This window comes from Capra hircus, chromosome 10, assembly GCF_001704415.2.
Source record: "Capra hircus breed San Clemente chromosome 10, ASM170441v1, whole genome shotgun sequence".
NCBI classification, from domain to species: Eukaryota; Metazoa; Chordata; class Mammalia; order Artiodactyla; family Bovidae; genus Capra; species Capra hircus.
In genome coordinates, this window is record NC_030817.1 from 78,083,697 (window position 1) to 78,098,437 (window position 14,741).

Genomic DNA, 14,741 nt, shown 5'->3' on the forward strand with positions numbered 1-14,741 from the left:
AAAGAATATTCTCTTCTTCAAGAAACTCACGCTCAATTATAGGAAAGAAGTTATACACAAGAAAGGAGATTCTGACTTTTAGCTCAGTTTGATGACTTAAAGATTGATAGGCATTTTTCTCAGAGAACTTTAAAATTAAAGAAATGTGAATGTTAGAAGAGATTACGGTTATCTTCAATCATAAGACAGATGTAACCATTATCTGAATCTATACTAGAAAGCATTGCCCTATAATACACAATAGAGGATTTCAGAGGCGATGAATTGAGAAGGGCTTGGCTTTTTACTACAATTTTAACTTTACTCTTTTAGGTAGAGAAATCACAGTAAGTATAAAAAAGGGAAAGTCACAGGCTCAAAGAACAAATTTTTTCTCACTCCCCTATGAGAAGTCTTCAATCCACATTTTGGTTATGTTGCTTTGAACGAGTTACTTAATAACAGCAAATAGGTAAAGGCTGGAACAAAGATGATGACACAGCCCCTTTAAAAATTATTTAAAAATATATACATTATAAAGGTTAACTCAAAATGGATCATGGACTTAAATGTAAAATATAAAACTATACAACTCTAAAAAAAAATAAGAGAAAAACTTCAGGCTTGCAGCTCAGTAAATCTTAGATCTGACACTGAAAGCGTGATACACTCACACACACATGCACACACCAAACTGAATCAAAATTAAAAACCTTTCCTCTGTAAAAGACCCTGTTAAAATATGAAAAGATAAGTTACAGAACTGGGGGTGAAAGTGAAAGTTGCTCGGTTGTGTCCGACTTTTTGCGACCCGTTGGGCTAGACAGTCCATGGAATTCTCCAGGCCAGAACAGAGTGGGTAGCCTTTCCCTTCTCCAGTGGATCTTTCTAACCCAGGGATCGAAACTGGGATCCTGCATTCCAGGTGGATTCTTTACCAACTGAGCTATGAGGGAAGAAAACGAGCCTTGGACTCGAACAGGTATTTCACCAAAGAAGGGATATATAGACTCCAAATCAGCACCTGAAAAGATGTTCAACAATATTAACCATCAGAGAAATGCAAATTAAAGCCACAATGAAATATCACTACACAAATCTCAGTGGGGCTAGAATAAAAAATGGTGATAACACAAAATTCTGGCAAACGTGGGAAAAGCTCAATCACTCACAAATTGCTGGTGAAGATATAAAATGATACGGGCATTCTGGAAAATAGCTTGGCAGTTTCTCATAAAGCTAAACATGGAATCACACATTTGGATACTTATTCTAAATAAATAAAATATTTTATTCACATAAAAACTTGTACCTGAATATTCATAACAGCTTTATTCACAGCAGTCGAAATGTGGAAACAACCCAGTGTCCCTCAGGGGTTACCGGCTAAGCAAACTGTGGCGCATCTATACCATGGAATGCTATTCAGAAATAAAAAGACCAACACGCTGGACACATACAGTGACTTGGATAGATCTCATGATTTTACTACTTATGCTAAGTGAAAAAAATCTCATAGGTTACTTCTATATAATTCCATTTCTAGGACATTGTTGTTGTTTAGTGGATAAGTCATGCCTGACTCTTTGCAATCCCATGGACTCCCACCAGGCTCCTCTCTCCATGAGATTTCCCAGGCAAGAATACTGGAGTGGCTTGCCATTTCCTTCTCCAGAGGCTCTTCCTGACCCAAGGAGTAAGCCTGCATTTCCCGCCTTGGCAGGCAGATTCTTTTACCATTGAGCCCCCAGGGAAGCCACTCTGTGACATTACTAAACAACAAAATTGTATGGACGAAGAACAGACTAGTGATTGTCTGGGGTTAGTGATTAGGGAAGGGGATCAGTGTGGGTGCAAAGGTGTGCATGGCCTTGGGAAGCCTTGTTATGATGAAACAGTCGTGCGTCTCGATTGTGGTGATGAACCTACATGTGATATCCATGAATGCATGAATCTGTACGTGTGTAACCTATACATGTGATACACATGAATACGTGAATCTGTACGTGTGTAAAGTTGAATAGAGCTACACACATACGCGAAAATGACTGTATGCAAAACTGGGGAAATCTAAAAACTGAAACCTGTGGATTTTACTAATGTTAATTTCCTGGTTTAGATACCATGGAGGAGACCGGATAAAGAGTACCCAAAGCCTCCTTGTACATTTTGGAAACTTCCATGAATCTATTCAGTTCAGTCACTCAGTCATGTGATTCAAAATCGAAAGTATTTAAAAAATGGCATGCAATTTCCATAATGTTCGCAACTGTAAGTCATCTCTTGAGCTTCATTACACATCCCTCATTCAGCTCCTGGATTCAGTTAGTGTCTATTCTACAAAGAGCTCCTGCATTTATCTTGCAGTTATCTTTCTCATCTTCTTTCTGAGATACACATTCAGAAACAAAGAAAATCTGCCTTCTAAATATGATTGTAAGAGAGCTTGCTAAGTGTGGTTAAAATGAATTAAATCAAAGGATGCTAAATGGATATTATTTAGTTCAATGACTTTTAAATCACTGAGAAATTACCAAATTTTCAAATAAAAAGTCCAAGAACAACAAACTCCAAACACTGTTACTGTAAGAACGTCTGTGCTGCTTATTCTTTCTTGTCACTGAGCGGGTAAAGGATCAAGTGACATCAGAACAGTGCGGGTGAGAGCTGATGCTCTTTTTCCGCATTGAAGCTGATGGGGTTGGGCAGAGTGTGCTGTTCAGACAAGTCTTAAGAGAGCTCCTATAAATGGTGGTCAAGTCCACAACACAGACAAACGTTCAATGACAAAATCCAGTGGGTGTCATAGAATCAAGCACATTAAGCAACGCTAGTTTTGCTGTACTTGTCTTCTGCGACCCACTCTGCCCTGCGACTTTCTGACCTGTCTGATGTCTATATCGGAGAGCTCTTCTTTCCCTCTGCCATGATCGCCCGTTCTGTTCTCCCAAGATCTATCAAGTTCTTGACCCTGAGTTTTAGTTTTGCTTGGTCCCTGAAGCCGGGCATAAAATTATTTGAAGAAATGGATTTCTTAACTTATATTCCCAATTCTCTGCCAAACAGGTTTCCAGTCAGATGCACAGCTGTTCTCTCCCTCTGCTTCCCTCAGCACTCTAGCCTCTTTACGGTCTCACTGTGAGATTCTTGTGTACCGTAGAGGGAGACACAGTCCATCACACCTATGCCGCTGCTGCTAAGTCCCTTCAGTCGTGTCTGACTCCCTGCGACCCCACGGACTGTAGCCTGCCAAGCTCCTCTGTCCATGGGATTCTCCAGGCAAGAATATGGGAGTGGGCTGCCATGCCCTCCTCCAGGGACCTTCCCGACCCAGGGATTGAACCCATGTCTCTTGCAGCTCTTGCACTGGCAGATGGGTTCTTTGGCAGTACTGCCACCTGGTAAGCCCCGTTACACTGATGCTTGGGCTCAACTCCTATAACCGTTGGTAGCAGTTTAGCTTTAAAGTACATTCAAGGAACAATGACACGATTAAAATTGCAGGCAGAGAAGGCTTTTCTCATTACTGAGTTAGACCTCCTATGCACTGTGGCCACCAACATAAAAGATGTCCCTCCCTCAATATTTGTCTTTGTAGGTGGCATAGTTGGTCCTGTGAGATGTTTATATGTGTGACCACCAGGTGGCAGTGATTCCATTCCTTTCATTTTTCCAGTGCCTTAAAAGCCAAAAGCATGACAGCTACTAGAGGATTTGCTCGTGATTGGCTGAGCCCAGAACAGAAAGGCTCTCCTGTGCATTAGAGAAGAACTAAGACACAGGAGCAGCTCCTCAAGGGAGAAGATTTGGAATCATTAAGATTGTATCAAGAGTGAGACGGCAGGATGGAGAACATGCTGGAATGTGCATTCATAGTCTTGTGGCTGCAGCTTGGATGTAAGTTGCAGGTTAAGAGATGGGACCCTACGGGCACATTTTCCCAAAGATGGGGAGGAGAGAGAGAGGAGTTTAGACACTGCTCATCCCAGGCTTTGTGTTGGAACTTTCAAGTACTGCTGAACTGAAAGCTTTGTGTTGTTTCTGATTTTGTTTTCCTGAACAGGGTTGAGTGGTGAAGACCGAGTGGAGCAGAGTCCTCAGACCCTGAGAATCCAGGAGGGGGACAGTCTCAGTCTCAACTGCAGCTACACTGTCAGCAGTTTTAGCGGGCTACAGTGGTATAGACAAGATCCTGGAAAGGGCCCCGAACTCCTCTTCCTTCTTTACTCAGTTGGGGATGAAAAGCAGAAAGAAAGACTGAGAGCCACCTTGTTAAAGAAGGGAAGTTCTCTGCTCATCGGAGCCCCCAAACCCGAGGACTCAGCCACATACCTCTGCGCTGTGGAGACACAATGCTCCCCAGGCACCTGCAGATTGTACCCAAACCTTGAGGCTGCGGCTCTAGAATAAGGGCATCTTTGCTGTTTTCCTTCCTCCTGAGCACCTAGAGCCTCTTCCCAAGTGGTCCCATGGAGAACGAACTCTTGTGACGCAGTCAGACAGTAGAGGTTACTGGGCCTTTTGTCCAGGACCCTAGGCAGTGTCCTCTGTGTGCCCATGGATCAGTCTGCTCTTTTAAACAGCCCAGAGCTCCCCTCGTGTAGATTTGAAAGGGATAGTGGTGGTATGGAGTCTTGGGCCCCTTGAAAAGACGCCGCAGGAATCTACCTTCTTCCCTGAAATAATTTTTTTGACATTCTCTTGTAATAATCTGGCCACATGTCTGTAAGAGAATCTTTCCCATTTTAATACATTCTCGAAGGTTATATCTCCACCAGCCCTATTACTACATTTCTCTTCTCCTTAGTAATCATCTTAGTTGACTGTATAGACTTACTGTCTCCATTTCTTCAAGTCCAGTCCTCCCCTCCTTAAACCTGACTTCTGTGAGCATTACTCTGAGAGATGTTCTCACTTAAACCAGTGGCTTTGGTGGTGATAAAGCCAATGATTATTTTTTAACCTCGTCTCATCTGAGATTCTCACTTTCTCATCCTTTTTAAAAATAAAATTTCTTTTTTTTAATCAAAATAATACTCTCATTTATTTACATAATCAAATAGCACTCTCTTTTTCTTCTCTCTCTTCCACATAGTCTATTTTTGCCTCCCCAGAGGAACCACTCTTTATTCTCAGGTGATGACACTGACATTTATCTCAACATTCAAAACGATCCTTGGCTTTCTCTTCTCTCTCTCTCTGTAACTGAGGTACAACACATATAATAAAGTGTATAAAACTGAAGCTTAGAACTCAATGAAGTTTCACCCTGGTTAATATCTACATGCATAATATATATATTATATCTGGTTTTCTTCACTCAAGATAATATCTTTGCAATTCATTGATGTTGCTTTGCTTATCTCTTATTTGTTCTTTTTTTAATTGATGTGTAGAGTTCCTCTATATGAATATCTAACAATTTAATTATCCATCCTCCCAGAAGTAGATATTTGGATTGTTTGGATTGATTACAGTTTTGTGCTATTGTGAAAAAAGCTGTGTGTGAGGAAAAAAAATTTTTAAACAGATTTTTTTTCCTTCTTGTGTAGGGAAAAACCCAGCTCTGCCCTATTATGTCCTTCTTTCCTATGAGTCTCCTTTACTACTCACACAAACCATTTCTGGTCACCAAATGTGTTTTTCCCCATACCAACCAATTCTCTGCAATCCCACCTGAGTATCCTATCATTCTAGTCAGTTCTGACACTTCCTACTTGAAAAAAGCATGACAATCAAAAGCCCAAGTGATCAACTGTGCTTCTGAACAAAAGATTGTAGATAGAAGATTCCCCAAACAAGACAAAACCAAACCAAACCCTGGGCTCAATTAATTCGCTAGAGTGACTCACAGAATTAGGGGAAATATTTCACTTATTTTTACCTGTTTATTATAAAAGCCTATGATAAAGGATACAGGTGAATATCCAGATGGCAGAGGCCTGTAGGGTCAGTTTGTGAGGGGAGCTGAAGAGCTTCCGCGGCCTCTCCAGGGACCACTCGCCCAGCACCTCTGTGTGTTCACCAACTGAAAGCTCTTCAGTAGGTCTGGGGTCTGGGCAGTGGTCCTACCAGATGACTCCTCAGCCCACTTGGCATTCTGCATTTTCATTTTAACTGCAACCCACAAATGATATAGCAAGTCCTACTTAACTGGCTAAGATCACCTATAAAGTGTTGAATAGAATTCTTCTTATTCCCAAACTCAGAGGTAAAGCATTCAATATTTCACTGTGATTATTAGTTATGGTGTTTTTGATAAATATTCATTATTTATTTAAATTGATTTTTAAATGTGAAACCAACTTTCGTTTCTAGAGTTAAGTGCTCTTAGGAATGTTATTTTGTCCTTTTTACATAATGAAACATTGATTTGCTATTATTTTATTGCACACTTTCCCCCCATTTTCCTGAATGATACTAGTATTCAGCTTTTTCTTTTCCATGTTAATGTCAGATTTTGGTATCAAGATTTTAATGGTTATTAGGTAACTTGCAATTTATGGCTTCTTTTCTACCTATAGAAGAATTTGTGTAGGCTTTTTAATGATTTAGAACAATTTTCAGAAAGTTCACTATAGTGAGACCATGTAAGCATAGCCTTATGGGACAAACTTAATAATCCTTAAATTATGGATTCAGTTAGTTTAAGAGATAAAGGGTTCTTTATATATTTATTTTCCTCTTATGATGGTTGATAAATTATTTTTTTCTGCTCATGTTTTATTATTTGCTGCCTTTACTTTCTTTTATTTTAACTTGATATTTTTCTAGTTCTTTGAGTTGCAACTTTGCCTATTAATTCTCAACATTTCTTCTTTCCTGACAAATATAATTTAAACTCATAAATTTGTCTCTAATTACAAATATTCTTTGACTACAATGGTGTTATGTGCCCAAAAACTGATCATAAGCTGATAATATCTTTAGTCCAAAGTTAATTTAATACACCTGAACTCTGAACATCATCGCTCAGCCTAGCCTACCTTAAACATGTTCAGAACACTTACATTAGCCAACAGTTGGACAAAATTGTCTAATAGAAAGCCTGCCTTATAATTTGATGCTGACTGCCCTGTATAATTTTTTTGGTGCTGTACTGAAGATGAAAAACTGAGTGGCTGTCTAGGTTCAGGATGGTTGTGTGTTGGTTGTTTTTGCAATCGAGTCACTGACTGGGAGCTGCATCTAGCTGCTGATGTTCAGCATTAAAAGACAGCATCATACTGGCCCATGAAAAATCAAAATTCAAAACTAGAAGTGCAGTTCCTACTGAACCCATCTTATGTTTGCACCATTGTAAAGTTGGAAAACCGTAAGTCAGGGGCTTCCTGTACTGCTTTTGCTGCATCTTACATGTTTTGATATGTCATATATTCATTACTATTCAACTAAAATATTTCCATTTGAAGTGGGGATTTAATATCCTATGGTGACATTGTCAGGGACCTAAGAATGGCCAAATCCTGCCCTGCTCACCACTGGGAAGATTCCTGAAGATGCTGTATGTATTAGCTTAATCCAAACAGAAAGTGAAGAAGGACTTTTAGCTGACCCTTGGACCTAATTTCCTCCAGGACCTAATATCACTGGTCCTCTGATTACCTCTAGGAAAGGTGGGTTTGAGGTTCATGCCTAAGTAGAGTTTCCTACTTCCTTCTGAATCCAGAATAGCAAGCTCAGAATTCCTATAAGGATGAGATGGAAAGATAGGACACACCTCAAATTGGCCAAGAGTTGATTTACTTTTCAGGCATTTGGGCTGAAAGAGAAAGAAGAGGCAGCCATTCCCAGGGCACTAAATTAGCCCTCTATAGAAATGCATTATCACAGGTAGGCAAAGACTTCAAAATGCAGGAGCTATAAGCAGAATAAGTGGACTCTGGAGTCCTATGTTTTAAGTTAGACTGAGAACTGATCTTCTGGGCTTCTCTGGTGGCTTAGATGGTAAAGAATCCGCCTGCAGTGCAGAAGACACGGGTTCAATCCCTGGTCAAGAAGATCCCCTGGAGAAGGGATTGGCTACTCACTCTAGTATGCTTGCTTGGAGAATTCCATGGACAGAGGAACCTGGCAGGATGCCGGTCATGGGGTCACAAAGAGCTGGACATGAGTGAGCGACTAGCATTTTCACTTTTTTTTTCAATCTCCTTCTCAGAAATGGACTCTGAATGACAGAATCGGCCCTCCTTACTCCTCCTTTGTGGGTAGAAGAGGGGAGGTTTGCAAAGAAGGGAAGAAGAAGTGGAAGCTTCCTGATTCAAGGAGAGAGACAAGGTATTCTTATCCATATCATCTGGTTTTGTTCAGTTTTAATCTTTTGTTTTTATAGCTTTATAGTCTGCCAATGTCTTCAGTGGAATAGATCAGAGAATTATCATGAGATTCTTATTTTAACTGCTGTCTTTTTGTCATTTTCATCTTCAGCATCAGAGTGTTTATTATCATTTATTGGACCACTACCATATGCCAAGTCCATTACTCAGCACGTTAGATACTCTTTTTATAATCTAAAACACACAAACTAATATTAATCTATCCTCAGATAAGGAAATTTAGCCTTCAGTTCAGTTCAGTCCAGTCGCTCAGTCGTGTCCGACTCTTTGCGACCCCATGAATCACAGCACGCCAGGCCTCCCTGTCCATCACCAACTCCTGGAGTTCACCAAAACTCATGTCCATTGAGTCGGTGATGCCATCCGGCCATCTCATCCTGTGTTATCCCCTTCTCCTCCTGCCCTCAAGCCCTCCCAGCATGAGAGTCTTTCCCAATGAGTCAACTCTTCGCATGAGGTGGCCAAAGTATTGGAGTTTCAGCTTTAGCATCATTCCTTCCAAAGAACACCCAGGACCAATCTCCTTTAGAATGGACTGGTTAGATCTCCTTGCAGTCCAAGGGACTCGCAAGAGTCTTCTCCAACACCACAGTTCAAAAGCACCAATTCTTCAGCACTCAGCTTTATTCACAGTCCAACTTTCACATTCATACATGACCACTGGAAAAACCATAGCCTTGACTAGACAGACCTTTGTTGGCAAAGTAATGTCTCTGCTTTTGAATATACTGTCTAGGTTGGTCATAACTTTCCTTCCAAGGAGTAAGCGTCTTTTAATTTCGTGGCTGCAATCATCGTCTGCAGTCATTTTGGAGCCTCAAAAAATAAAGTCTGACACTGTTTCCACTGTTTCCCCATCCATTTCCCATGAAGTGATGGGACCAGATGCCATGATCTTAGGTTTCTGAATGTTGAGCTTTAGGCCAACTTTTTCACTCTCCACTTTCACTTTCATCAAGAGGCTTTTTAGTTCCTCTTCACCTTCTGCCATAAGGGTGCTGTCATCTGCATATCTGAGGTGATTGATATTTCTCCCGGCAATCTTGATTCCAGCTTGTGCTTCTTCCAGTCCAGTGTTTCTCATGATGTACTCTGCACATAAGTTAAATAAGCAGGGTGACAATATACAGCCTTGACATACTCCTTTTCCTATTTGGAACCAGTCTGTTGTTCCATGTCCAGTTCTAACTGTTGCTTCCTGACCTGCATATAGGTTTCTCAAGAGGCAGGTCAGGTGGTCTGGTATTCCCATCTCTTGAAGAATTTTTCATAGTTTATTGTGATCCACACAGTCAAAGGCTTTGGCATAGTCAATAAAGCAGAAATAGATGTTTTTCTGGAACTCTTTTGCTTTTTCAATGATCCAGCAGATGTTGGCAATTTGATCTCTGGTTCCTCTGCCTTTTCTAAAACCAGCTTGAACATCTGGAAGTTCACGGTTCACATATTGCTGAAGCCTGGCTTGGAGAATTTTGAGCATTACTTTACTAGTGTGTGAGATGAGTGCAACTGAGCCTTAAACATGTTTAAAAATGAAGGGATTTCTAAGATAAATGCTGCAGGCAACATAAAATGAGAATTAAAAAATAAAATCTCCAGAGTTAAACAGTTCAAAAATATTCTGCTATATAGTAGAAAGTAACATAACATTGTAAATCAGTTATACTTCAACAAGAATTAATTTAAAATGTAAATAACCAGTTTGAATAAGTCCAAAAAATCTTTGCAAGTCAGAAATAAGTCTACTTACTCTTTTGACAACTGTATGCTGCTACTGCTAAGTCACTTCAGTCGTGTCCGACTCTGTGTGACCCCATAGACGGCAGCCCATCAGGCTCCCCCATCCCTGGGATTCTCCAGGCAAGAACACTGGAGTGGGTTGCCATTTCCTTCTCCAATGCATGAAAGGAAAGAGTGAAAGGGAAGTCACTCAGTCGTGTCCGACTCTTAGCGACCCCATGGAGTGCAGCCTACCAGTCTCCTCCGTCCATGGGATTTTCCAGACAAGAGTACTGGAGTGGGGTGCCATCGCCTTCTCCATTGACAACTGTATATTATATTATAATACAGATCTATCATAACATATCGAATATTTGTATTGAAGGATATTTAAATATCCTTGCTGCATACAATATGCAATTTTATAATGTATTTATAAGGCTATTTCTTAAAAAATTCTCAGACAAGTGGAATTTCTGGCCAATGATATGTAAATAGCACCTATGAATCTTATTTAGCTTATACTTCAGTTATAGGATGTGAAAGTGCCCATTTCCTGATTTATCACACACATTGAATGTGAATATTATGATTCTTAACTCTTTTTGCAACCTGATGGCTTAGAAATGATAGAAAGGGATTTTTAAGAAAATGTGAATTAAAGAAAACAATTCTGAAGAATTGAAGTGGCAAGAGGAGGGAGCAGTTACAGGAATCTGAAGAGGTTCAGCTGCAGCTGTGCAGTAAAACTTACAATTTCTTATTTTCTAACATAAGCATTTACGCTTACATTTCTCTCTAGGTACCTATGTATATTGGTTACTCAGTAGTGTCTGAGTCTTTGCCACCTCATGGACTGTAGCCCAGCAGGCTCCTCTGTCCATGGAATTTTCCAGGCAACAATACTGGAGTGGATTGTCATTCCTATCTCCAAGGGATCTTCCCCACCCAGGGATCAAACTTGGGTCTCCTGCATTGCAGGAAGATTCTTTACTGTTTGAGCCGTCAGAGAGACCCCTCTAAGTACATACTTAGCCACATTCTACAAATCTGATGTGTTAAAAATTGTTTTCCCCAGGAGGAGAGAAAGAGGAGGGAAAGAGATGAGCAGTTCTCTGGCAAGGCTGGGCTCGGTCTTGAGGTGATGGTGTTTCCACGGCAACCTCCCACTCTTGGCAGCTGGGCTTCTGGCGCTGTCCTCCTCCGTGCCTGTGTGACTTGCTCTGATTGGCTGGGCTGACGCTGTTTCCTGTAGAAAGTTTTGGACACAAGAGGCAGCAAAGCATATCTTTTATCCTGTGAGTCCTCGAACATTTTACACACAAGAATTCAGTTCTCAGTGAGTCTACGTGACAGAGGAATGGACGCATCCCTGAGCCTGCTCATCCTTTGGTTACAACTAGACTGTGAGTTAGAGGGATTTGGAAACAGGCAAAGAAGGGGCAACTCCCGGATATCCTCTCCAGGGAAGATAGAAAGTCAGGGAGCTGTACCTGCATGGTTTCTGGGAGTTCCTGTGGAGAGCGAAAAAGTAAACTTAAAATTAGTTTCCAAAGAATAATCAGCAGCTTACCAGCCTGTCTCTGTTTTCTCTTTCTGAACAGGGGTGAGCAGTAAACAGGACGTGAGTCAGAGTCCTGAAGCTCTGAGCGTGAGAGAGGGAGACAGCTTGGTTCTCAACTGCAGTCACACCGACAGCGCTCTGTACTTCCTTCAGTGGTTCAGGCAGGATCCGGGGAAAGGGCTCATATCTCTGTTGTCAATTCAGGCGAACCAGAAAGAGCAAGCAAGTGGAAGAATTACAGTCTCGTTGGATAAATCGTCAAGACACAGTGCTTTATACATTGCAACTTCTCAGCACAGTGACTCGACCACCTACCTCTATGCTGTGAGGCACAGTGCACCCAGGGAACCTGTTCCCAGTACTCAAACTGCAGATGGGGCTCCAACCACGTCCTGTCTTGGCGCTGAGGAAACTTTTTCCATTAAGGGGTTCCTGTATTGACTTTCCTTCCAGATAGAGGCAATTAGCAAGGGTAGGATGACTTGAGAGGAGAGCCCTGAAACATGTGCATTCCCGTAGGTAACACAGATGAGCAGCGCAAGCTCCATGCATGCAGCAGGGCCCCCAAAGCCCGGGCTCTGGGACAACCCGGAGGGATAGGGTGGCGGGGGAGGTGGGAGGGGTGTTCAGGATGGTGGGGACTCAGGTATACCTGTGGCCGATTCATGTTGATGTATGGCAAAGACCATCACAATATTGCAAAGTAATTACCCTCCAATTAAAATAAATACGTTTTAAAATCTGATAAAATGATCTAAAATTATATTGTGAATTCTTTGATCATTATATTTTCATCAGCTTCAATTTAAATAATAGTTTTACAATCTAAATGGGAAAAGAATTTGAAAAAGAATAGATACATGTATATGCATAGCAGAATCGCTTTGATGTACACCTGAAAATAACACAGCATTGTTAATCAGCTATTCTCTGATATAAAATAAAAAGTTAAACAACAGTAGTTTTGTTGAGAATAAGTAACATTTCACATAGTTCACTCTTTTAAACGAACAGCTAAGTGTGCATCTGGTATATTCACAACACGGCACAGTCACTCCCTCTACCTAGATTTGAAACCTTGTCATCACCCCAAGAGAAAACCACACACCCATGAAACAGTCACTCCCCATGCTCCCCACGCACATGTCCCTGGAAGCCACTAACTGCTTTCTGACCACGGATTTACTTATTTTATGTATTCCATGCAAATGGAATCATACAACACATGGCATTCTTGCATTGTTTATTTTACTTAGCATAATACTTTGGAAGTTCATTCAACTCAGGACCAACTGTTAGTTAGTGAAAGTCTCTCAGTCGTGTCCAACTCTTTGTGACCCCGTGGACTATACAGTCCATGGAATTCTCCAGGCCAGAATACTGGAGTGGGTAGCCTTTCAATTCTCCAGGGGATCTTTCCAACCCAGGGATCAAGCCCAGGTCTCCCGCATTGCAGGGGGATTCTTTACCAGTTGAGCTATGAGGGAAGGCAAATGTTCACCCTTAACCAGTCACATAAGATGACATAGTGCTAATTAGCCTGCTGACATTGTCCCTGTTCTTCCCACTCCCCTCCACTCGTCTGTTTTGCTAGAAGTTTGTCAGTTTTACTGATTCTCTTAGAGAACTAACTCTTTGTTTCATTGATTTTCTCTATTGTTTATCTCTTTTTAATTTTATTGATTTCTCCTTTTATCTTTATTATTTTCTTATGCTTGTTCTGGATTAATTTATCTTTTCCTTGTCTAGGTTCTTCAGGTAGAAGCTTAGATAATCTATCTGAGATTTTATTCTTTTTTAATATTTGCATGTAGTGCTAAAATTTCACTCTCAATACTTCTTTGGCTGTGTCCCCCCAATTTTGGTATGTTGTATTTTCGTTTTTACTCAATTCATGAGAAATTCAATGATTTCCACTGAGACCTTCTCTATGACCCACAGATTATTAAGAAGTGTGTTGTTTGGTTGCCAATGTTTGGGAATTTTCCTATATCTTTCTGTTATTTATTTCTACTATTATTTCGTTGTGGTTAGAGAACATACTCTTTCTATTTCAGCTTTTTACATTAGATTTGTTGAGTTTTTTTAGGCCCCAAGATTTGGACTCACCTGGTATATATTCCATGGACACTTGAAAAGAAGTATACTCTGCTCTGGTTGGGTGGAGTGTTGTATAGCTGACTATTAAATCCTACTAGTTAATGGTGATATTGAGTTCTTCTATACATCTGCTGATTTTCTGGCAAGTTATTCTACCAGTTGTTGAGAGACGAATATTGAAGTATTTAACTATATTTCTAGATTTGTCTCTTCTTTTTAGTTCTGATTTTTGTTCCATCTATTTTTCAGCTCTGTTAGTTCGTACACATACATTTAGGATTGCTATGTCTTCTTGGTAAATCACCTTCTTCACCAGCAGATAGTGTCTCTGTCTCTGGTAGTTTTCTTTGTTCAGGAGTCTGTTCACTTTATCTGATATTAATATAGCCATTATAATTTGATTAATGTTTGCATAATACATCTTTTTCCATACTTTTACTTTCAAGATGACTATGTCTTATTTGAAATGGATTTCTTCCAGACAGTTATAGTTGGGTCATGTTTCTTAATCCACTTTTTGTCTGAACTGTTTTGTCACTGGTGTGTTCAGATGAACTTCTGTGTCTTAGTCTTTGTGTGTAGGTCACTTGCTTTTAATGTCTTGATATTTTAGGGCTTAGCCTTCCATTTTATTTGATATTTTGTTTGTGCTTTTTTCTTGTTCCCTATGTTTTTCCCTCTAACCTCTTGTGAGTTAGTCAAATTTTCTAAGATTATACTTCAGTTTATCTGCAGTGCTGTGTGTGTGTGTGTGTGTGTTAGTTGCTCAGTTGTGTCTGACTCTTTGCGACCTCATGGATGTAACCTACCATGGAATTCTCCAAGCAAGAGTACTGGAGTGGGTAGCTGTTCCCTTCTCCAGGGCATCTTGTCAACCCAGGGACTGAACCCGGTCTCCTGCATTGTAGGAAGATTCTTTTACGGTCTGAGTCACAGGGGAAACTCCTATAGTGTTTAGATGTGTCTTATTGTAAAGATGTTTTTATATGGTTGCTCCAGTTATTGCATTATACATAACATAGTCTATTGGTAATATTATCTTA

General features: G+C 40.5%; 2 gene segments (V, D, J or C); both read left to right on the forward strand.

Moving 5' to 3' along the window:
* Positions 3,834-4,389, forward strand: LOC108636885. The segment is given in 2 exon segments: positions 3,834-3,876; positions 4,043-4,389. Coding segments are annotated over 2 exon segments (390 nt in total).
* LOC102171971 lies at positions 11,395-12,153 on the forward strand. The segment is given in 2 exon segments: positions 11,395-11,440; positions 11,639-12,153. Coding segments are annotated over 2 exon segments (447 nt in total).